General features: G+C 40.6%; 1 protein-coding gene across 8 annotated transcripts in view; it reads left to right on the forward strand.

Moving 5' to 3' along the window:
- The window catches only part of LOC131991319 (kelch-like protein 29), a 233,969-nt gene that overhangs the window by 167,262 nt on the left and 41,090 nt on the right, over positions 1-25,617 (forward strand). For all 8 annotated transcript variants that reach the window (XM_059356683.1, XM_059356687.1, XM_059356690.1 and 5 more), the window contains exons 10-12: positions 1,102-1,300; positions 21,389-21,571; positions 24,603-24,783. In XM_059356683.1, the coding sequence (XP_059212666.1) occupies positions 1,102-1,300; positions 21,389-21,571; positions 24,603-24,783 (563 nt within the window). The remainder of the gene's footprint in view (positions 1-1,101; positions 1,301-21,388; positions 21,572-24,602; positions 24,784-25,617) is intronic.

Here is a 25,617-nt window from a genome sequence, read left to right on the forward strand (position 1 = left end):
AGATACCCCCCGCTGCCTCGTTTCAGATCTCGCAGCGCAACCAAATGTGCATATAAAAGTGATATGGTGAGCGGATCTTACTGAAAACTTTGCAAAAATGTTGTTTGTGGCCTTTTGTTCAGTGATGAATAACTTTTAATGACTGAATTAGAAGTCTCTAGAGTTGTTTTAAGTTGTTTGAAAATGTACCAAAGCATAAACAAACTATCATCAATCAAGGGATTATTTCTTGTTTTTTCATCCTTGTCTGGCAACTTCCAGGCCTGTAAAGTGAGATGCAGAAGTGCCTTAAACCTGCATTATTTCTAATGGTGACTCCCCTGGTTGCATAGAATTCAATGAGAAAATGATCCTCCTACTGACTTTTTTTCCTAATGAATTTTTGGTCTCAAGGGCTAGTTACAAGTCTTCTTCAATACAGTATGATGCTAATTTTGTATATTATGGTTTCATTTAGAGTATAAAATAAAGCAGGGTATGCTTTAGGATGTGTCTACCTTGTGATTGTATGAGGAGCTCTGACATCTTTGGGTAGCAGGTCATGCTTTCACCATTCTATAAATGAGAGGTTTGCCAGGCGTGTCCATTAGCTAACCTGTTGGTCCTGAATAAACTGATGAAAAGTATTGAATGTATTGACAATTATAGATAAAGAAAACTGACCCGAGCACTTTGAGGGCCTGACATTCACAGTAAGTGATCTGATGGTGTCATGACAACCAGCTCTACTTACCCAAACAGCCCAGGCTTTTATTAAACACAGTTCCTATCGTCTTTTATGTTATTAAAGAAACATTTATAATGAGGTTGGAGGTTAATCCAGCTATTCTTTGTGAAAGATGTCTGTGTTTACTACTGTAATCCAATGTGTTGTAGTGTGCTTTTTGTTCAATGCTGTTCATACAAAACCTCTTTGATCATCCCTGGCAGTTTCACTCAGTCTAAAAGAATTCAAATCTTTGCAAACACTGTTTTAATAGTGTTTGCTTTTGTTTTTTTAATTTTTTGCTTCTGTTATGTTATCTAAGCATCGCCGATTGATTTCCTTTAACCTCTAATCATTCTCTTTCTCTCCTCCCCTCTCTCTGTCCGTCTCCACAGACTTTGTCAGATCTGTTGGCGGTGGTGCGTCTTCCCTTCATCCACCCGTCCTACTTGCTGAACGTGGTGGACAACGAGGAGCTGATCAAATCATCGGAGGCATGTCGTGATCTGGTCAACGAGGCCAAGCGCTATCACATGCTGCCCCACGCGCGGCAAGAGATGCAGACGCCCAGGACTCGGCCGCGACTCTCTGCTGGTAAACACTAACACATAAGCAGAGATAAACTGATGTGCATCATCTTTGGCCCGGATGACCTGAGAACAAGGTGGCACTGACATGATCTGCCACCCACCAGCGTAATTGACCCAGAACACATCAGCAGGATCTATGCACCCACACACATATCCACTTTTTCACTGCTACGAGGTGACAGAGAGGTCAGCTCTTCACAAGGAGACACTGACTTGCCACTGCATTGTATTGATTTTAGCCCACAACTGGAAAGCAAAGATTTAGCGCTCCATAATATTTTATACACAAATACTGTAAATACATAAAAGTACATGTGGGCAACAGGTCATGCAGTATTTCCAGGTTTTTTCCACAATCAAACAAGTAATGACTGGAGGCAAGCCTGATTGAAGTAGAAAAGTTGAAAGCTAAATAGCATCCCTGGGTTTTTTCAGGCCACTGAACCTAGGCCCTTTTACAGCAAACCCCGCACATAAACATCTCCTAACAAGTTTTTAACACCAGCTAGGCACAGTCAGGTCCATCCTCCATTTCTAAGCAACCAGCCAACCATTCACTGTCCGACCGCCGCCCGATGTCCAAGCCATTGAAGACCATGTTTGTTTACATCGTTAAATTCAAAGAATCATTCATGGAAATTGGAAGGCGCCTGCAAATTGCTTTTGGCCGTTAGATTTTTCCCTCAGGTCGGCCAGGACCCCACTCTTTCCCCCTGTAAAGAGCTGCCTAATTATAGTGTCTGCATGGTATTATGAGCTCCGCACCAGCACACCTTACCATTCTGCACAAGTTATTTTCTGCTTGGTAGAATAAAGATAATTGCCTAACAAATGGCACTTTATGGAGAGGTTGGTTTACTAGCCAACACTGTTGTCCAGCCAGTGTGTTTATTTGCTATTAAACAAACATTAGGGGAATTTCGTTAGGTTAATATTTTTGCATCTATAATTACCAGTAATGCTGTCGCATGAGGCTTTATTTATAAAGAGTCATTTGCCTCTTGAGAAAAGACATTTGTGTCATTACATGCGCTCAGCATCATCCCATTACTCATCCTTGATCCAGTAGTTTCTCCTTGTTCTCAGCAGTTTCTTGAAGCATTTCTGTCAAGGCCCATTTTATGGTGTTTTGTATGTGCATATCTTATGTATCCTACAGCCCCATTATGCAGGCTGAAGTGTGTATTGATTCACGGCAGCTCGTGGCTCTGTACAACAGAATTATATAAATGCATAAATGCTGCCGGGATGAATACATTTATGATGCATTATACCCCGATGGCTTAGTGAATGAGAAATATATGTAAGTTTTCACGATCAAGTTTTGAACTCCTCTGAAGCTGTACTACTTACGATGACAGGCTATCTGGGCCAAGCATTTTATCAGTTTGTGTGTAAAACTGAACTGTACTTGATGTACAGATAAATACCAATGTTCCTTGACATTTAGTGTAGTTGTGTGTAATCTCGTAGGCCCATTTTTTCTGCCTGAGCGCGCGTGTATCGTGATTGTCTGTGTGCATGCAAGTGTTGCTCAGCCATCTGCTGCATTGGACAGGGTGGGCTCTGCACAGCAGGGCGCACGGTCACTGGGATTGCAGGATAGACGCGGAGGCTAGCACGTGCACACGCAGCGAGACAGTGAGAAACGATAAAGAAAGACTGGAAGGAGAGTTTGAGGTTGTTGGGTAGTGTTGTTGGTGCGCAGAGGACAAGAAAGAGAAGAGAGAACAGGAGGAGAGGTCGGGATGTGGTCAGAGACGGGGGAGGGAGAGAAGGAGCCAGGGGGATCAGAAATGAAATTTGAAGGGCAGACATTTGATTGAGTTTATTCCTTGAGCATGTGTCTACTTGTGTAAGCAGTAAGTGAGTGTGTGTGTGTGTGTGTGTGTGTGCGTGTGTGTGTGTGTGTGTGTGTGTGTGTGTATTTTAAATGTGCGCAAGCAGATGGGGCACCACCTGAGCTCGGTTGATAAGTCTGTCAAGCGGAAAAAGAAAGGAAAACTGCCATCCGTGAAGCACTTCTTGCTGAGCGCAGTCAATCTGTGAACTTGTGAGTCGCGTGCATATGTGGGTGTATTATAGTGGGTGTGTTTGTGTTCATACTGTGTATGAGTGTGTGTGTATGTGCATGGACAAATGTGACTCACACATTCAGCCTTTTTACTTGAGATAAATGGGAGTTGAATTACATTTTTCAGCCTGGGAATTTAATTTACCTTTGTGGGACAGATTTTTAATTAACATCCTTTCAGAGATAGACTTAAATCTGTGAATCCAGTGATGGAGGTTATACTCACAGTACAGGTGTTCTCTTACCATTCATCAGTAATGGCCCACCATTACTGCATTACTGATGCCAATTTTATTAGGAGAAGCAAAACAATGCTGATTTATTGGTTGGAGTTTATTTTTTAACATAAACAGGTAACAAAAGCAAGCCTTTATTTTGAGGATGACCATAGTTTGACATTTTGAGAATACGCTTATTGGCATTTTCTTTAACTTCTCTTTACTTTCTGTCAACAGAAAAAAGTTGGGGAGTCAACTCCAGATGCACCAAAGTTTATAATCTGTTATAAATCTGTTTTACCCACATGTGCCACAAAAATAAGTGTATTGGCCCATCAGAGGCATATCAGTATCGGCATATATGTTGTAACATAAAAACTCATTTTACACAATGTGTTAAGCAGAAAGCTATTTTGAAATTATTCTTTAAACATACATTTATAGTATATAAAATGTTCTTAATGTTCTCTAATAAAGTTATTTGTTTAGGAAAGCAGCCTTGCACCTTTGCATAATCATATATGATCATCTGAAGTTTATATTTTATATCCATGTGTTTTTTATGTTCCTCAAATATAAACTTGCGTTGGACTGAACAATTGAACAAAAATAAGAATACATTTGTTTATTTATTGCTTCCTGTGTGTCAGTAAGTGAGCTTTAGAGATGCTGGTAGGCAGATGTTGTTGCCTTTGGTCGGAGCCAGGCAAGCTGACTCCCTCTTGTTTCCAGCCTTTGTTAAAGCTTAACTAACCAGCTGCTGCCTACAGACCTATATTAAATGGACAGATATGACAGTTGTATCAATCTCATCTAACTCTATCCGAGAAAGCGAATAAGCAAACTATCCTTTTAAAGGAATCAATGAGGAGGAATGAGGAGTTGTGCTCTAACAGTGTTGTGACATTTCTAACCTTTGAACAGTAAATCTTTTAGAGGACGGACTATATTTAGCAGAGGTGACCGTTTCTATTCCACTCATACATTGTTATTTCTGCTGCTCTGTTACGTCTCATCCAACATATGTAACAATACAAATACGTATGTGATACACTAGATAGGCAATTGGTTTTTTTTTTTTTGTTTTTTTAAAGACTATTTTTTTTGCTTTATTGATAGTGAGAGATAGAAAGGGGGTGATAGAGGGGAAGACATGCGGCAAAGGGAGCTCAGGCCGGATTCGAACCTGGCTCTGCTGCAGCAAGGACTCAGCCTACATGGTAAGCGATCTACCGGTGTGAGCCACCGAGACGCCCTAGATAGGCAATTGTTAACACAACATTGACATATTATCACTTAAAGCTGTTATGTTGGGCGTGCTAGCTAACGAGTGTGTTGGCTAATTTACACATCCAGCAAACAGAGCAAAGTTGACATTAATTTGAGGTGTTTTTGTAGAGAGGACTAATGTATGACTTAGTCTCCTATTAGCAAGCAGTAGGAGTAAATCCACAGCAGTAAAGTTACATAAAATCAAAGCAATGGATAAAAAAGCGCTAACAGCCTCCAATGAACTGCAGGGTGTAGCAATTCTAATTAGTTCTTCAACATCAGTGACACCTTTCACATTACATGTAGTCATTTTATCCGTTGTTAATATAAAAATATTCATTAGAGCAGCTTTTGATATTATAAAGTAGAAAAAAATGGTGAAATGTTGATATTAAGCTCATATATCATGTCAAGGATAAAAAAAATCATTAATTTGAATATTAATGGTCTATGAAGATACACTCTGCAACGTGTTCATAAGATGGAATAGCATGAACTTTTTTAAATTCAAGAAAAAAGGGCGACATCTTAATGAGTACTTGCTCCATTAGCTGTAAGCTCTAAAAAAGTTATTTGTATTGCGGCTGAATAGAAGCAACCAGATGGTTTCCACACACCCTGTAATTGTCTTGTTTTTCCCAGGTTTTTCTTTATATAGAGTCCCGCTGAGCTACATTGTTGTAATTTATTTCTTTACTTAATAGCCCAGTTTTTATTGATGGTTGATTTTTATAACAGCCACTCTTGACAGGTCCTGGCCCGTCACATTGTTTCACTCGGCATGCTCCTGTGCAGAGTTAATGAAAGTGCAAAAATACATGTGTAGCAACGCTGGAAAGCATTTGGACAAAGCTCTTTTTGTCTTACAATTACCACCAGGCAAGAGTCATAAAAGCCGAATAACCACCATGACATAAAGTTTATTTTTGAGTTGCCATGCTGACTGAAAATGAGACAGCCCTCTGTGTCACTTTGCACCTATTTTGCATTCTGGAGCGTTTTATAGAGTGGATGCTTTGCCCATTAATTTTATTAGATGTTAATTAAGGAGCCAGAAAGATATTCGGCTGTCTGTGATTTTTAAAATAAACGCAATTTAAGACATAAAGAGAAGCTCAGTATGCTGCGCTTTTTGTGTTAATGTAAGTGTGAACAGATGGCGTTATTATCTTTTCCTTTTTTTAAACCCTTACATACTTACTTACTGTTCATATTCTATACATTCATAGTGCAAATATGATGATGATGATGATGATGATGATGAAGTGTCTATACCAAATTTTTAGCCCCCGATCAGAATGTATAAATAGCCTATCAGATTTTAATAAATGGGTAAGTAATCGAATTATTAATTCTGAAAGCATGGAGAGTGTATTTTTAAAGACTCATTTATGAAGAAAATAACATTACTGTCACAAAAAGTCATGTCCAATTTTTTCTCATACATGATCACATAACAACCATAATAGTAAAGATATATATTATTGAAACTGAAAAAGAGACCATCTGCAACTGTTGGGTTTATTATGTAACTATTTATAACCATTACAACTGTAATCACTGTCCTCACTGTGAAATCGTTAAAAAATCCTCCTAAATACTATCTGGTTACAACAAAACATAACAATAATTAAAAAAGTAGTCTTCATTCAGAGTAGTAGGTAGGTGCAGTCCAGGAGTGTCCATGTGTAGACATTGGGACTGGGGCTGTTTTCATTGTTCTTATGACACTTAAAAGACCAACAGGTGCCTGTCTTGGTGAGAACCTGGCACAACATAGTGTGAAATTAAAGAAATATGCACAGATGTGGCATTTATAGTTTCAGTTTCAAAAATCCCTTTCCTTGATTTGACCCATACTGGAGGTTCTAAAAAACATTTCAATAGATCTGTGTAAAATGTAGCACAGAACAGCCTCAGTGTAAAACAAAAGATCTCTTTTATGTACATTTAGGGCAGGGGTGGGCAATTAATTTTCCCAAGGGGCCACATGACCAATACCACGAAGGTTGGAAATACAGTAAATTATCTGGTTTTGAGCTACTACTGATAATAATACATGTTATGACAAGACTGTTGTCAGAATGTGGAGTAAACAAATATAGCAGTAAAAAGTAGTAAATATTCCAATCACTATATCACTTTTCCATTTATAATTGTAAATTACCTTTAGCAAGATTCCTATTTAGTGGGGCGGATTAGCTCAATATTTTACAACAATCGTTCACTTTGTGATAAAAGCATGAAATTTGGTAGATGTGTTGGTGAATATGTTTCGAACAAATCTGGATATTGGGCCACCTCAAAAGCGCCCCCTAGTGGCCGTGGCAGGCATTTGTTATACGAATAAATCAATGATGAATAAAAACTGCCCTTTTAATAATACCAACTGGTAATGAATTGTATATTGTTGGAAAGCCTGATTAGTCACCTTTACAACGAGGTACAGCTTGTAAGGATCGTGCATTCATGGAATGAGCAACGGGGCTAAACGTGTGGGTAGCACCCCCCAAAAATGTGCATCCCCTGTGTAGTGGGGCAGATTAGCTGAACAATTGTTCATTTTGTGATAAAAGCATCAAATTTGGTACACTCATTGCTGAATACATGTTTAATGAATCTGGATATTGGGCCATCGCAAAAAAAATTCTGATGGCTGTGGCGGCCATTTTCAAAAATGGCCATTTAAAAGCGGCCATTTTTAAAAATGGCCACCGGTGGTTACTGGCGAGGAATGCTTTGCCTACCCTACAGCTGCTGTTTCATGTTTTCAGCACCACAAATATAATTTAGAGACATGTTAAAGTGACAAAAGCTTTATTACAGTCTAATAGAAAAGAACATTAACTTTGTATAACATTTTATTAGGTCTTGATATTCCCATTCACAGGCTACGGCCTCCTCTTTGGCTTGTATTCTTCTGTTGCTCCTTAAAAAGAAAAAATAATTTTCAATATTGTATGACCTGCAACAATAAAAACAAAACACATTTAGACAGAGAAAAAAATCATACATTTTAAAAATTCTACTAGGGTTACTTGTAGCAGGTTACTCTTTCTGGCAAAATCCTTGTACTGAGGTGTGTGACTTAGTCAGGCGGCTTAGCCAAATAAACGGGACACGCCGGACAAGAGCACCACATTTTTTCCACATACTCTCTGTCATTATAGGTTTCAATTTTTAGTAGGACCCACTTCATCAAGATTGCGGTGATGGCAGCCATATAAAGTCTATGAGAAATGCTATATCTTCCAAACCACTTAGAAGGTCAATCTTGGTGTCAAAATATACATTTTCTGGGTCCAGGAATCATTTAAAGCTATTGAGAATATCACTAGATGATTATTTGATCAAATAGATATGTTTATTTTCACTCAGACTGGGCAACTCGCTTCAAGTTGCAGCAGGGAATCCTGAGTTGAAACTGTTTGGAATCAATGTTCACGGGAGAGTGTGGATTAGCTGCCATGTACACTGCTCAAAAAATATCAAGGGAACGCTTTCATCTCATGTCAGATCTTGATCAACAAATTATTTACAGTGAGTCATCCAGTGATATTCTCAATAGCTTTAAATGATTCTTTGACCCAGAAAATGTATATTTTGACACCAAGATTGACCTTCTAAGTGGCTTGGAAGATATATTGGTTCTCATAGACTTATGGCTTATGGCTTATATGGCTGCCATCTCCGATCTGCAATCTTGATGAAGTGGCTCCTACCAAAAGGTGAAACCTTTGGTGATAGAGAGCATGTGGAAAAATTTTGGTGCTTTTGTCCGGCGTGTCCCCTTTCTTCTCAAATCTGGTCCTAAGCTGCCTGACTAACTGTGATGGAGATATAAAATACATTTAAAAAAAAGAAAAAAAAGCCACATGGGCAAAGGAGACATTACATATAGTGTGTGTGTGCCTGTGTGTGTGTGTGTGTGCAGAGAGGGATGTCCACATTCCACAGGACATAATTTAACAGTGTCTTATTAAGCTTTCACACCCAACAGCCACTGATACATGTTCCAAGCTAACTAGCTAGCTTAAGTACCTATTTTTGCTATCTTGCTAATTTGCTTTTCCGCCAAGGCCCATGATGATTGTTTTTCTCTTTAGCCTTTATGATGTTCATAGCATATTTTATTCATAATTATAACAGGTGAAATAAAATATTTAGACATACCTTGATGGACAGTCCACTGCACTGCTTGTCCCAGGAAGCAAATGCTAGCTAGCTCATTTGCTAGCTAGCTCGATGGCTAGCCCGATTGTGGTGGGGCAGGAAAAATAACTGAAAGAGTGTCTAACTGGATTTTTGTTAATTTAATATGTGTATTTAGATTTTTTAATTTACGTTTGTATATTTAGTTTAATTTTTTTAAATATTTTAAGAAAAAATTTAAATATTTTTTGTAATTTTAACGAAGAAAATGACTGCTATGGCCACTAGGGGGCGAATTTGCGATGGCCTAATATACAGATTTGTTTGAAACACATCCACCAACACATCCACCAAATTGTGTGCTTCTATCACAAAATAAACAATTCTTGTGATTTATTGAGCTAATTCGCCCCACAGGGGATGCACATTTTTGGGGGGTGCTACCCACACGTTTAGCCCCGTTGCTCATTCCATGAATGCACGATCCTTACAAGCTGTACCTCGTTGTAAAGGTGACTAATCAGGCTTTCCAACAATATACAATTCATCACCAGTTGGTATTATTAAAAGGGCAGTTTTTATTCATCATTGATTTATTTGTATAACAAATGCCTGCCACGGCCACTAGGGGGCGCTTTTGAGGTGGCCCAATATCCAGATTTGTTTGAAACATATTCACCAACACATCTACCAAATTTCATGCTTTTATCACAAAGTGAACGATTGTTAAGCTAATCCGCCCCACTAATTGGAGTTTTGTATTATTTAGCTTGTTTTTCATGTTTGTAAATTTTCTAGGTGTTTTACAATGTTGTGATGCTTTTATTTTTAAATTATTCTGCTGTTGTATTGATTTCTAATTTCTGGGTAACCTCACGCGGGCCGGACAAGGACAGCCAACGGGCCAGATGTGGCCCGCGGGCCGCCCGATGCCCAGGTCTGATTTAGGGTCATTGTAGAAAAAGGCATAATCTCAGTCTAAAATAATGTTATTTAGCTTTTAGCTTTTAAAGCTTCCAAATGTCAGAACGGGTATCATGTCAGTGGGGCCGATCTAATCAGTTCAGTTCTGTTTACATACGACATATATACTAAAAAAGTATTTCTTGTTTAAGTTTTGACCAATTTGCGTCTGCTTTTAAAAGGTTTATACTTAAATTGTAGTTCCTGTAGATGCTGAAGAGATTTTTTTATATCAATGCTAGTAATGAGTAACAATTCAATACATACATATCTATGTATTTAATACATACATATCTATGTATTTAATTGTTACATTTTGCATACGGCAAGCCTGATGTTGCCCTGCATATAAAATAATGAGCCCAGTCACTTCCATCCAGTGAGGCATACAGCTTATTAATTAAACACTGGTATTGGATCGGTACTTGTTACCAGCTGACACCCACAGCCAAGGTGTCTGTATCGGGACTGAAAAAGTCTGATTGGTGCATCCCTAACACAAGAATTAACATAGAGTGTGCACTTATTTTAGGGATATCTATTTTTACCTCACGTCTTTCTTATTATACCTCATTTTCCTGCTGCAGCAGTGAACTTTTCAGGAAGGCAGGGGGCATGATGTATTTTGTTAACAGCCTCCTGTCTTCCTCATTTGGCCAGAAAAGAGTCTTGGGTAAAGTGAAAACTATGAGTGTCTCATAATGAATCCAGGGTGTTTTGCGTACTGTATGCGTATCCATTAGATGCTAATTGGTTAATTAGAGTGTGGATGTGCATCTGATTAGCTGTCATTAGACTTTCCGGGGGATCAGGGGGATTAAACAGCCACTCGTGCTCGGAGTTTACTCACAAACCTTTTTGTCTTAAGTCATGAGATGCACTCTGATTCGTTCCATCTATACGTGTGCTATTACGGAGGAAAGTTTCCTTTTGTTTACATGCTGTGTGTGTATGTACATGCACCCTCGAAGAATCCATCCTCTGTGCTCCCATTTCCTTCTCTCCACATGTGTCGCTGTGCTCGGCTCAGAGGAGGGTGGAGAGTGCCAGGGCAAACTGTTAACTCAACTCAGCCAAGTGGAATAGCACTCAGACAAATGAGCTGTAATGACTAGGAGACGCAGGGGTCCAGCTCAGCTCACACTGTTTCTCTGCCTCGCTCACGCACACACATTTACACACACATTGTTCTACCTTTAAATACATACGCTGTAGAAGGGAATCCTTAAACAGTAGTTCCATTCCTTCACAGCTTGTCATTCTCTTTGTCCACTTTATCATCTGTAATCAAGCGCTCATGTATCTACATTTGAAAAGTCAAGAATTACAGTAACACACACAGCACTGAGATAAGAGTTTGAGTATGCAGGAGGTTCACCCCAGTGTTTCTGTACAGGCGTTTTATCTATGTGATCATTCCTTTTAGCAGATTACTCTGTTTAAAGCTCCCTAGAACAAGTTTTTTTTTCCAAACTGAGATCAGAACCGTGACATGTTGCAGCAGGATTTAACTTGGAAATGTTGGTATTAAATGTTATTGACCATTTTACATTCCTGCAGCATAAGGCAAGCCAAATAAAATACCCTGTTCTGGTTGTGTGGCGTTGTGAAAATGGCTGGATTTCATTAGACCAGCCTGCACAATAACTTGGCTCGCATCCACAGTTTGGAGACAATAAAGCCAGGCTGTTCTGTGAGGTCCGAAGCCTGTAGGCGTGACATTCATCTACTCATTCACACCTCCGCCAGCCAGCAGCTCCTCGGAGAGTGGCCGTACAAGCCACCACTGCAAAGAAAGCAGAACAAGATTCACACCTTGTAAGGAGAACATTAAAGACCATCAGATGTCTTTCCTCTGAAGTCTGCCACCTACTGCTTCTAACCCAGGCGTGATTAACACTCCGTCTCGCTGATCGCCTCGATGTTACCTCAAATGTTCCTCGTCAACACTGACAGTGGCTCTTTTTCATGGAATAATTGAATTTATTTGTCATCTTTCTCTCTGGCTGCACAGCCTCAACGCTAACCATTAAGCAAGGCGAACGCGACGGGGAAGCTGTCAGCAGTTTGGAAAGACAATTATAAGCTTTGCAGGGTTTTTTTTATGTCAGGACTCTGTTGATTATTGTCCTGCTCTGTGTAATTATTCAGCCTGGTTTGTCTTTTAGAGCCAATGCAGCGTGAGATTACTCTGTTTCACCTCTCAAACTGGAAAAGCAGGATGCAGGAGAATGTGCCAGAAATGTCTTAATCGCTCTATGTGAAGAGTGCCCTTCAGCGGATCCTCTTCCGATTTTATTTCTGGAGTCTAAGATGGTATTCGAGGGAGGGAGAGGGAGGGAGAAACAGGAGTGAGCAAGCAGGAGAGAGAAAGTTGGATTCGCTGGAGAATTGGAGTGTGAGTTTTTGATATTCCTTCGGCTTATCAGCGAAATCTCCAGCAAACATATCTATCTTGGCTCATAAATGTAACATGGAGGCAGTAAATCCAGATTAGATAACCTCTGGTCTGAATGTCTGCAGGGGCTGCCGCCAAAATTAAGGTTCCGTCTGCTTGACCTTTTGGCTAGTGACTACTGTCAGCCAGAGCTAGCGAGGAGGAAGAAAAAGGGTGAGGGAGAGAGGGAGAAAGGGAGGTGGAGACAGGTGAGCCATCGTCTCGGCTGCAGCCAGAACACTTGACTCATTCTGTTCTTGGAGCTGCTGAGCGTACTCAGACCTAATGCGAGCAGCATATACAGGAACATGGATCAGCCTCAGCATTGCTCATGCCATATGTGGCACTTTGACCTGCTGCAAGGTTTGAAGACTGCTTTAGCCTCATCCAGTATTCAACAGACAGAGTGAACCTGGTTAGCGCTGTATCATTGCATGTGCTGATGGGGCAGATTTGGTTGTTGGGACTGTGGGCCTGTATCCATGGAATCATAATGTTTTAGATTTAAATACTGAAATGGGTCATTCATCCAAGATATCTTCTTACTGTACTATTTTTTAGCCATTCAGATTCATTTCTTTTTAATCTGCCAAGGTTTTGGTATTATCAGTCTCTTTTTTTTGCTTTGTCTCACCATCCCAATACACTTCATGGAGGGGAAATGAAATGTCATGCGCACTGCTCACAGCATTGAAACATTACATGTAAAAAATTCAAAAGGAACATTCCTCTCCAGTGACAATGTCCCAGTTACTCTGGAAACTCCACTGAAAAGAAAAACCCTGAACAGTGAAGTAGTTCCACCAAAAACTGTATGCTTGTATTAGGGACAGTAAGACACAATGCTGTTGAGGTTTTTTTAAAATGCGATTTTACACTGTTGTGAGCACCACAAACCGAAAATCCATTCACATTAATTGTATTGGGGTGAAGGCTGGAATAACAATACCATCTTAAAACCTGAAACCAAAACTAGCTCCATGGCTCGTTACCCATAAAGGTAAGACATTAGTTTGACTGAAGCCTCTTTTATCAGGTTATGAAAAAGAACATGAGGGAAAAAGAGCAAATGTTTTTAGATAAGATGATCGTTATGGGCAAAAAAGTTGATAGCTCTATCATGGAAAATGTAAATAGAAAAAGTATTGGTAAATGGCTACCATCTGCATGTACTGTATATCCTTTAACAAATTCCTATTCTATCGAGGGAAACTATTTAAGAATGGTTACTTTTATTTATCTGGAACATACAGACTTGGAAAGTATACTGAGTCAGCTGAGTGATATGCCAGGAGTTACTTTATGTTGACTGCACGGTGGAGTGAAGTTGGACCCTGGTGATTACTAGCTGTAGGAGAAATTAATGCTTTGTCGGGTCTGTCTGCAAGACAAGCAAGCAACTTGTGTGCTTGTGTGCTTACTTTCTTAACAGAGTTCAACATGATCAAGGGATAAAGACATAACCACGTCCTTATGCCGATGTATAAAAAGTTTAAAATCATGTTTTGTAAGCACTGTCCACCAGATAAGTAAACAAACGCCTGCAGTCTACTGACTGCATTTTTCTGATTTATTAACTTATTTTTTACTCCTTTTTATTCAAATTCTTTGGTGGTGTGTGTATCTTTATATATTGATATAGTTATATATTATTTATGTTTCTTATATATCTCCAAGTACTGCAGCCAGTCACTGGAGTGCAGAGTTTTGCCCAAAAGACAAACAGCAAACATCCAAAAATGCACACACGCACGCAAACAATCACACAAACTTCAAATCGTGCACATGCATACATACAGTATTGCGCCTCCCTGGACTCTGACATTATTTGGGAGCCTTTGGCCCCCTGATCCTCACCATAGCAAATTAACACCCTGGGAGAGAAATCATAGGATTAGGGAGGAAAAAAAGCAAAAGAGAGAGATTAGAGAGAAGCGGCTGAGATAAGAGGAAATGGTTATGGACCAGCAGTGAGATATGAATGGCTCTGAGCCCTGAGAGACAGACTGCCAGTGTCACTGTGCCTGTGATACCCAGTGAGTAAAAGCCTGCACGCTAACAGTTTTCCTCACTCATACCGTACATGGATATATTTACACACGTACGTTTACACATATGACACATTTATTTACACAGAGTCACGTTTTTTCTTACAAATGTAGACCAAATGTTATATTGTATTCCTGTGATTTATGTGTATAATGCTTGACTGAAATCAAGCCAAATTTTCTTCAGGATAATAATAAAGTTAAAGACTAATAAAAAAAAAAATAGAGCTTAAACCCTCCTAATCTGACTGTAGGAACAATTATCTGAGCTAGTCGTAAAGAAGGAGGTGTACTGTGGAACAGAGAAGTTGGAGGAGACTTCATAGTCTTTGTGAATCTCTTTGTAGTCATTACTCATTTTGCATCTCTTCCTGGTCGATATGTGTGTCTTCGAGTGACATTTTGCAGGTGAAGGCCGAGGGGGCCTCTGACACTTTGCTCCCCCCTTGCCCTTGCCTAGTAGGCATGTTCAGTAATCCATCCATGAGCTTCCCAATATCCTCAAGCTGAGCTCAGCATTCTGAATTACCAGAGTCACTGACTGAATCTGCAGCTTTTTGCAGTGTAGCTCCCTGTACTTGTGGCTGAACTATAATATACTGTTTGCTATTTATGGGTTATTAGCCTAATGAAAGCCAGCAAAATCCACAGAATCAATTATGATACAATAACTATGTTGCAGATGGGTGTATGACTGAGCAGTAAACCTTTTAACTGGTGATTCTATTAGCGTAGTTTAGCACTGAACTGAAAAAATGAAACCAAAGAAAAAGCAGAATTTAACCTGTTGCTTTCTGTTCGGACAATGGAAGGTTTAATTTAATTTTATGTTTATTTGATAGGGACAGATACAATATATATATACATAGAGAATTGCAATAATCACCCAAAGCAATGTAATTGTCGCAGTTTTTACCTGTCTTGTGCAAATATAAATGCATTTATATTTTTGGATTCCATAGAAGTCTTATTTTCTAACTCATAGCATCAGTGTGCTTGAAGTTGATGATAACATCTGGTGTTTAACAATCCAAAAGTTTATTTAGGTACATGATCTTTCTCTATGATCTTTATCAGCAGTTTGCCCAGTTGTCATGGAAATTGTGGATGATCTAACTTTATTTCAAACACAAACCTTGCAAACTTTGCTTAAAAGTTAGGCTTCAAAAACATTTCTGACCTTGGAAAACAGCATTGATGAAGATTACGTGATATGACTGAAAGCCCCAGAGCGCTTACTAAATGGACCTTGAGGTGAAATTGTTTTGTCAGCTGTTGTTTCCAAGATCAAGTATGTATTTTCTGAGCTGGTATTTGTTGTAGTACAGACCATTTACAGACAAGAAAATCTAATGCTGGGAGGACAATTCTTTCACATGACATGCATTTGAGAAAGGCACTTTAACTCTCAACTTCAACCGTGCTGAGTAAATATTAGGTGTCAGTGTGTATATCTCTGCAACCTCACCCCATCCAATCCCACAATGCCCATTTGACTGTACCTGCAGCAAAGTACGGCTGGTTAAAGTAAGGTCACAAGACGCTGGAAGAGAGGTAAAAGGTGAGCGGGGTGAAAGAACAGGACGCAGTGAAGGAAGATGAAATGGAGAGTATATTGGGAGGAAAAAAGCAACCACTCCTGGGGTTTCAGAGAGAACAAGTTCAAGAGAGAGAAAAGGGAGATAGGGATGGAGCAAAGTCTCCCGTAGGTATTGAAAGAAGGAGAAATAGAGGAAGAGGGAGGTGTTAGCTGCGGGGTAAAAAGAGGATGAATAGTGAAAGCAGGGTCACAGCATGGGGCAGAGAGCAAGGAGACACATAACAAGGTGAGATAAGAGCCGGTGTGGCAGCAGGGAAGGGGAGGCGACAGAATCTTTCCGTTCTGTCTTCATCTTTCCATCAACCTCTCTTCTTCCAGAGTGACTGTACGTCCGTGTGTATGTGTGTGTCCACAGTGAGGATCCGGCTTGTTCCAGCATGGGGTAAAGCATGGGCGGTGCACTCCTATCACAGATAGGTTTCATTTGGTTGAAGTCGAGTAGGGTGGAAGCAATACGCAGAAACTGTCAGGGGGTGTTTTTGTGCGTGTGTGCGCAAGTCACGCTCCATGGGTGGGCATCAACTTCAATTTGAGATTCAGCTCTTACACAGTCTGTCCGTTCCTCAGAATACATACTTTTCTGAGCTCTTTTTGTCATACAATTCACAGCCTGCGATGATTGAAACCTCCTCCTGAGAGATTTAATACTGGGCTCTGTCCAGATGTTGCCATTGTAGTCTCTGTTTACGCTCAATGCATGCTGCCTTACTGCTTCACTGGGCTCCTGTCTCAATGAAGAAGTGTTTGTTGCTGTTGTAATGGACCATTTCAGGCATTTCTTAAAGCGCCAGTCGTCTCTTTTTTCTTTTAACATGCTGGTAACACTTTATGGTAAGGGTACTTGACTTATCATGAATTCATACATGATTTATTACATGCAAAGGCGATAATTAATTAATGTGTCAATTCATATGTTGGAATGTACAAGAATGAATAGCATCTCCAGCACGAGTAATGCGAGAACATTGTGATAATCAATGCAGTGAGGAATTTAAAGGGGCAGGCCAAAAACGATAACCAGGGCCGCTCAGTTGGTAGAGTTGGTTGGCCCCCAACCGAAGGGTTGGTGGTTCGATCCCTGACCGTCGCAGCCTACATGTCAAAGTATCCTTGAGCAAGATACTGAACCACAAATTGCTCCCGATGCTGTGTTCATCGGTGTGTGAATGAATTCCCAATGGTGGCAGGTTTAGGGTAGCCTCTGTATGAATGTGTATGAATGTGTGTGCGAAAGGGTGAATGAGCGCAGTCTGTAGTGTAAAGCGCTTTGAGTGGTCGCAAAGGGACTAGAAAACCGCTATATAAGTGCAGGTCCATTTACCATTTACCATTTGAAGCAGTGCATAGCACCTCTTGATAATATTATTAAGGGGAGGAGTCTGTTAAGGAGACAGCAGTTCATGTTGGTATCAAATAATCAATAAAACAGATTCATAAAAACGTGCATAAAAATGTGCAAAACAAAGGGTGACTGGTCTAGTAGTATGAGAGAATTTTCTTGGACATACATAGATGGACAGACTCACACAGTCACACAGTCACACACAGTTTATTTATTTATACAGAGATAATAATAAAAAGAAATTCAAGGGGCATCTCCGGTGGCACACACCGTAGAGGTTAAGTCCCTGTGAGCAAGCGGCCCGGGTTCGGATCCCTCTCGGAGTCCTTTCCTGCATGTCTTTCACTCTGAATATATCTCTACTATCAATAAAGCTATAAAATGCCCCAAAAAAATATCTTAAAAAAAAGCAATTCAGGTAGTGTACATCTATGTATTTGTTACATTTTGTTTAAGGAAGTTGGGAAAGCAATGTGAGTCAACCCTGAATAATCCCAGTTCCATACAGCTTATTAATGAATCACTGGTATCAAATCGGTACTCTATATCTGCAGATACCCAACACCCAGGTGTCGGGCCTGGGCAGAAAAAGTCAGATCAGATTTTTTTTTTTTTCTCTTTTTTTTTTTATATTTCAATGCCTGCGACTTTACTGTTTTGTTTTCCTCTCGCAGCTGTAACTATTGAAATTCTAGATGCAGCAGGCAGCTTTCTCAGTGAAAAAGCCCTAAAAACCCACTGGACATTAAGTGCACACCACCAAACAACAGACACACGGAGAATGCGACTAGCGAGAGAAAATAGTGGATTTTAATGGCACAAAGGGATAAATAAAAAAGTATACAGATTATACAAGGTTGCATCCAACTAAGAATTGTATTTTATATGTTTTGTTTAAGCATGGTGCTGCTTAAAACTTGTGCTCAGTTAAGATTTCCTGAATATATACAGGTTAAAAATACACCAGAAACAAAGGTCAGTAACAATCAGGAAGCACAGACGTTTTCTTCCCCAACTGCCATGGGTATAAACTCCGTCAGGAAAAAAAACAAGAGCTGTCAAGACTTGGTTATCCCTTCATCCCCAACCGCTCGTCTCCATCCTTCGATCCTCCATCCCTTCATCCCTCTACCCAACTCCCATCAAACCTCCGACTGACTGACAGCCGTCCCTGCGAGGCTTCCTTTTTCGGCGGAAAAAACTCACATGCACACACCCACACAACCATCTGATCCGATGCCGTGACTCCCCGTCAGCAGTGCCGCTCTCCTGTTTTGGTGCGTTCTGACAGCCCGTGTTGGGTTGTGTTAGCTTGTGAATGTGTTCAGGGCTTCAGGGGTCAGAGCTGCGCTGCAGCCTCAACGCCCAGATGTGGACTCTCCCTGACGTGTCTGGCCAAGCGGAAAGCGCCAGGAACAGCCCTGCACATATGCACTAGGTGATAATAAAGACCTGCATGACAGACATACATTTCAGCACGCTGAAGCAGCATGTGGAATTGCTAAAGCTGGCCTAATTAGACACTGTGGGGGTTCAACTTGGTGGAGGAGTAATTGTATGTAGCAAAACAACAAAAGAAATTACTCTTTTTTTCGTAGTCAGTAGTTTTGTTTTTACATTGTCAGACTAAAGTAAAAAAACATCCAACAAACTTGTAGTATCAGGAATTTTACCATCCACGCATAGTCCACCATGTTTTAAGATGGCATTGAATTTAATATTTCCTGCTGTAAAACGATTGAGATATCAAAACAACAGGCAATTGATTGACGTGCACACAGAAAGAAGAAAATCCCAAATTGGCTCAGACAAAGACACAGAAACTTTGCCGTGTTAATTGAGGCAGTCAATATCAACAAACTGAAACAGCTAATAGGATGAAAGAGAAGGAGATGAAAAGAGATGAAAATGTAATCCTATAAAGGCAGAGGAAACAGACAAACTTTTAAAATCCAATAAAGTTGAAAAATTGTGTGTGATAAAGAGAAACGGAGTACAAACACGTACAGCAATAGCAGCAAACTAATCACCAGGAAGAACAATAGCAGAGCAAAGTCAATATAATTAATGTGTGTGTGGAGGTATGGTTGGAGGCTCATGAGAGAGGAGACAAAGAGTCTGTTTTCACCTAATTTTTTTTCAAAGAACAGCCGCTGTAGCTGCGACTGTCCTATAAAACTACACACTCATTTATTAGCTGCATATCCAAGGTCTGTTGGAGGTCTTGAGGGCCGTTTGAGGTTTGGTGTCTGGGGCACGATGCCATGAAGCTGTGAAAACGGGCAGGTGATGGAAACAAATTAAAATCTTTTTTAGCTGCGCTCCAAGTTCACACATCTTTCACGCGCTGCTAGAAAGGGCGGCCACGTGCACGACTCCTACGCCCTCCCTATATTGTCGTGATTGTCCTTTTTTTAGCTTGTGTACCTTCATCCGCACTGTCACAATTTCTCCTTGAGCCATCACTTTTTATTTTTCGTCCTACGCAGAGGAACACGTTCTCAAAATCTCACTGAGAAAAAGCGCCAGTCAGCTTTAAGCTGTCCACTAAGTCTAAGCTGTATGTCCACGATATGTCTGAGGCAGTGCTTTACGCTCTGTCTGTTTGCTCAGCCTCACCAAAGCCCATTGTAGTTTTTTTTGTATCTTTCTCCTCTTTTACCCTTTTCCTCTTCCTAAAGAAAAACTCAGTTTTACCAGCTTTGAAAGAAAAAGAGAAGCTTAGGAAGAAAAAAAATAAAGGGGGGATGGTTTTTTAACAGAAAGAAACAGAAGGGAGAGACAGGCTCCTATGGATGTGCCCGTCAGCCGAGTGCTTGTGTGGAAAAGTATCGATCCGAGCAGATGAACCAGTGGTTAGCCTTGGTTTGGAGTGTATGAAGATTAGTTTTCCCTCCCCTACTCTCCCTCTCTTTCTTTTTACTCCCTCTTTGTTTTCCCCCGCTCTCTCTCTTCTCACACTGTCTCTATCGCCCCCTTCTCCCTCGCTGGCATCGCCTCCCTCTGCCCGCCTGCCTGCTGCTTACAAACACACAGCTCATTTCTGTCTGGCGGCTCGTCGTCTTGCCTGCTCACTGGAGCCTGCTGCTGAAGACTGAGAGGACCTGAGACACGCATGTGGCAGCCTGCCAACCTGTTTGTGTGTTTTGGATCACTGGTGTCTTTATCCAGCAGCTCCATGCGTGTGTGTGCGTGTCTGAGAGCGGAGATCGGCTGAGGAGCAATAGGGACGAGTGCCGAATGTCTCAAGTATCTTCTTAATCACACGAGGTCCTCAGCACGTGTGTGTATATGAGACCGGACACGTCTCCACGTAGAAATGTACACAAATTGATTCTCACCTATTGATTTTGTGATTCTCTGATGCCATGCTCAAACACAGTGTCGTCTTCGCTGGGAGTGTGTGGACAAATGATGTGTAGGTTAGTGTTTGGATCATGTGTAGGAAGGGAGAATCGGAGCTGGGCGGCAAACCAAACGAATGGCAGCCCCATCAGTCTTGGTAATTGAGTTATACTTTCCCATTTAACTCAGTAGTTTCCTGCGACTAAGAGGAAACTTTTCTATTTTGCATTTTGTTTTGCATTTCCCGACAAGCTTATTGACTCTAGGACAGCCAAGGTCTGCTGAATTCAAAACAGCAGACTTCTAATGTATGGCTCATTGTATATGTTGGTTTTTATGCAGCCTATCAAGGTTGCATGAAAAGGTTCAAAAGGTTTTATTTTGTGGTGCCATTATTACTGTCGATGTATAAAAATATTTACCTTGAAAGCTATATATATGAATACTTAAACACCAGGCACCATGCCACAAAGCAGCATACCTGTTGCGTGGGGAGTCTCAAAGAGGCTTTGATTCAATCTTGGCTCTTATTTGCTGTTGGAAACGTTCTCTGACGGCCTGCTTTCTCCCATGTCTTTCCTCCCTTTGTCCACCCCCATAATCCTCTCCCTCCATCCTCCGCCTGTTCCTTTGTCCTCCAGGTGTAGCCGAGGTGATAGTTCTGGTGGGAGGGCGTCAGGCGATCGGGATGAGCCAGCGCTCCCTGACAGCAGTCACCTGCTTTAACCCCCAGAGCAGTAAGTGGTACCCACTGGCCAGCCTGCCCTTCTACGACCGCGAGTTCTTCAGTGTCATCTCGGCGGGAGACAACATCTACCTGTCAGGTGAGCCAAATCGCCCACTCCAGCAGCAGAATTGTAGCTTTCCTGTTGCAGTTATTTAGTGGCACAGAGCACCAGGATAGTAGATACCATCAGTTCATCTCACTGCAGTAGTGAAGAATTATCCCCGTATCCAGGAACATTTCATAATAACGATCGTAAAAAAACAAATAATCTTAAATGTAATTTAAATACATCCTCATACAATTGGTTCAAATGAATACTGCAAAAACACTCACTGACCTCAACATTGAGTGTTTACATTAAAAGATCAAATAAAATAATAACTTGCCTACTTGTGTCACTTAAACGTCAAACTCAGGGATGCCTGGAGGGAAATTTTTTAAATTTGGCACAAACATCCACTTGCACTAATTATGGCAAAATTTCATACAAATATCTAATAGGTTTAAATAATTACGTGATTAATTTTTATATCTCAAAGGTCAACTACAATTTGCTATCATTTCTTCATCATATCTTTTCTGGCATTATTCTATGCCATAACTGAGAAATAGGAGATTGTAAACGTATCTCATATTTGCTTGGATTTTAGCATTTGTAGCTTTTTTGCAGACACATCCATGTTCAAGGCATTGTCTACTCTCGTGGCTACGTGTGAGTCTGGACAGACATGGTTATAAACTGCAGCTGGCTGCTGGAGACATACAATTGCGAGGTGGTAATTATAGTTAGTGAAATGTTTAAAAAACTGTTAAACTGACTGGCATAAAAATTAGTACAGACATTCATGTTCCACTTAGGATGAATTATAACTTTAGGCATTTCATTTTTTTTTCACTCCAACTGCTCAGCCTCACAGAAGTGCTAGCATGTCTGCAGACTGATAATGGTAACTCAACCTCTACATTGTCGCTATTTTCAGAGGTAGCATGAAGAGGTGATTTTATCACAGAAGCAACAGATACATTGTTTAAGTTAAGAAGCTTTAGATCAAGAAACCATGGTGTCTCTGGCCTCTGACCTCTTTTGATGAAGCCCTTTCACATTGAATCTCCATTCTTTCATTCATGATCTTAGTGAGGACATTTTTACTTTGAATGGATATAAATCGACAAAGTGAAGCTACCCAGGCAATTGCCAAGTTCTTGTGACCTTTATGAAACAGTTTAGAATTAAAAAAGGCTTGCTGCCCTCAACACCTGTTGCTCTGCCCAACACTGCAGACAACTTTGATGTCTTTCTTTCTAGAAGAGTCCTTTTTTTGCAGAGAATGTCTCTCCTATTTACCTTCTGTGGTGCTTTTTTTTCTCTGTGGCTTTACAGTCGCTGCAGTGTTCTGCAGTTTATTTTGTTCCATAGTGGCACACTGTGCACTCTGTGACTCCCTGTATGAGACACCTTTAAGTTGCTCCTCCAGAGGTAGACTGAATTTCTCCCTCCACGGTCCATTTGTGCGAGAATCCTGCACGGTACTCAGACCTTGACATTGCACCGTGGAAATGCAGCAGGATTTGTCCTGCGTGTACCTTTCCTCTCCCTCTTTTCATATAAATGTAAATTTGTGTTTGGGCTTTGGAACAGGTATGCATGCGTCCACTGGGAGTCAGACAGCCAGTGGGGAAATCAGAGGTGTTCTAGCTAGCCAATCAACAGGCTCCGGTCTGTAACCTTCCTCACACTCTGGGCAGGGTCACTGAGTCACGGCTGGTGTTGCATGTCAGACTACACAGCTAACAGGGCTGCTTTGAAGAGAGCTGAAACAAGTGGAGTCTTGATGGTTGGCTGGTTGACTAGTCAACACAGCAGCAACCAACAGTTGGTCAAGTGTGTCACTTTTTCTTTTAGATCTCAGAAAAACAATTTTGGATAGAAAATAATTTGAAGCAAGAAAAGGAAATATGTTTCACTACCTTAGCACATGGTGCTATAAATCACATACAAGTCATGTAACCCCTTTCAACCTGTTGCTTCTCACTACTTGGCAAGTACGAAAGAGCTACAAGAACTAAACATCGGGAGCATTCATTCCAGCACTCACACCGTCACACCAATCATACTAAATCTTATTCTGGTATACATCAAGTATAAATGATTTACATTCACATTTACTCAAGTACTGTACTTGAAGGTACTTGTAATTTACTTCAGTATTTTCTTTACATATCACTTTCTTCTTCTATTCTCCTACATTTTAGAAGGAAATATTGTGCTTTTTACTTTTATTAAACATTTTGGACAACTTTAATAACTTTACAAATCAAGATTTTTTTGCACAAATTTTTTTTGCCGGCTACTTTTTTGCTGCTTTAGAATAATTATTTTAACACATATTTTTTTGTTATTTTTCATAACTTTGTGCTAACAGTTGGGAAAAACAAGTACTGTGAATGTGTCACCATGCTCTCTGGGTAAGTGTGGCAGCATTTCTCACTAATTTCAGAATTTTTACAAATCAAACAGTCAATTGACTAATCAAGAAAATCATCAGCAAATTAATCCATATTGAAAATAATCATCAGGGTAACTTATATATACATTGATTTTAAGGATTTAAATTCTTCTTCCAGCAGTGATGATGACGCATTATGTCCCAATCATATGCTTACTGCATGCAACAATATGTAGCATGTAAAGGCAGCTGCAGTTCTCACTAGAAGCGAAAAGAAAAATGATGCAATTTGGAACAGAGCACAAGAGTTGGAAGCTGACTGTATAACTTAATAACACATGAGACATTAAAAGAAATGTGCACCACTCACCTTTGACATTAAATTCACCTAATTCTTCAAGCAGGACATATTTTAAATCAGCAGATTTAAGACCCATCAGCAATATTAAGCCCCAAGTACTCTGCCCTGATTGTTCCTCAGCCATTGATAAGTACTTCTCCTGAAGAAGGGACTTTTTTTTACGCTATACATCCTCCAATAACCACATTTTATTTGTAGAACAGGTAGTTCATGAGTTCCTCTACAGGTTCTTGGTTCCCTGGGAAAAATTCACACAGCGGAAAAAACCTTATTATCACCCTACACACCCACTTTATTAACCCTTTTCCTATTTGTTTCAGGGGGCACAGAGTCTGGTGTGATGGTGGCTGATGTATGGTGCTACATGTCCCTGCTGGACAACTGGAATCTGGTGTCCCGAATGACCGTGGCCCGCTGCAGACACAACAGCCTGGTATATGATGGCAAACTCTACGCCATCGGAGGACTGGGCGTATCAGGGAACCTGGACCACGTGGAGAGGTAAGAGTCATTTACAATCTCAAAACATCAGACGCCTCTAGCGCCTCCCAACTGGTGACCGCACCATCCCATCCAGCTCTCACCCCTGTTTGACAGCCACCTCTGAGAGAGCGTGTGTTTGGACGGTTCTCCAAAAGTAGGTGGATGCTGAGCAATCCAGTTTGAGCAAATAAATATTCACACTGCGCAGCGAAACGTGGCAGATGGTGTGGCATGCAGTAGTGCGGTGCAGCATATTGCAAAAGTGGTTGGACAGGTTTGTTAGCATTTTCTGTGAGAGCAAAAGGTGCAGAGGAATGAATCTGAGCCGGAGCATATTAAATGGTCACAGCTGCGAGTGTTGTTGTGGAGCGACGGAGCGCCTCTTACTTGTTTTTGAGTGGCGCATGAGTGAGAGGATTTGCTTTCAGAGAGCAGAGTGGTGTACTGTGTCTGATTCCATCCACTTGAGCGTCGACACATCACCGACACTTCATTTGAAGGTTATCCACTGTGGCCTATTCAGCTGGGGCTTTTCGTCTTATTTTTCCTGTATTTGTTCAAACACTACAGGTTAAAACCCAAACCCGTGGAGTTTAATCAATTCCTACTGGAATTGAACATGAATAGGGATTGTCCAGATTTAATAGTTTGATTCATATTGCGTGAGTGATACGTAACACTGCTCCCCATTTCTTATTTCTCACTGTAACCTGGGCTGTGGAGTGAGTTTCAGCGGAGAGTGGGGGCTACCTCCCCTGCACGGTAGAGCGAGATTAACCAAAGCAATCAAAAGAACATTACTGAGTATATTAGAGCAGGCCGCTGCCGCTCATTACCTAGCAGCTCAATTGA

The sequence above is a fragment of the Centropristis striata genome, chromosome 18, assembly GCF_030273125.1.
Source record: "Centropristis striata isolate RG_2023a ecotype Rhode Island chromosome 18, C.striata_1.0, whole genome shotgun sequence".
NCBI lineage: Eukaryota > Metazoa > Chordata > Actinopteri > Perciformes > Serranidae > Centropristis > Centropristis striata.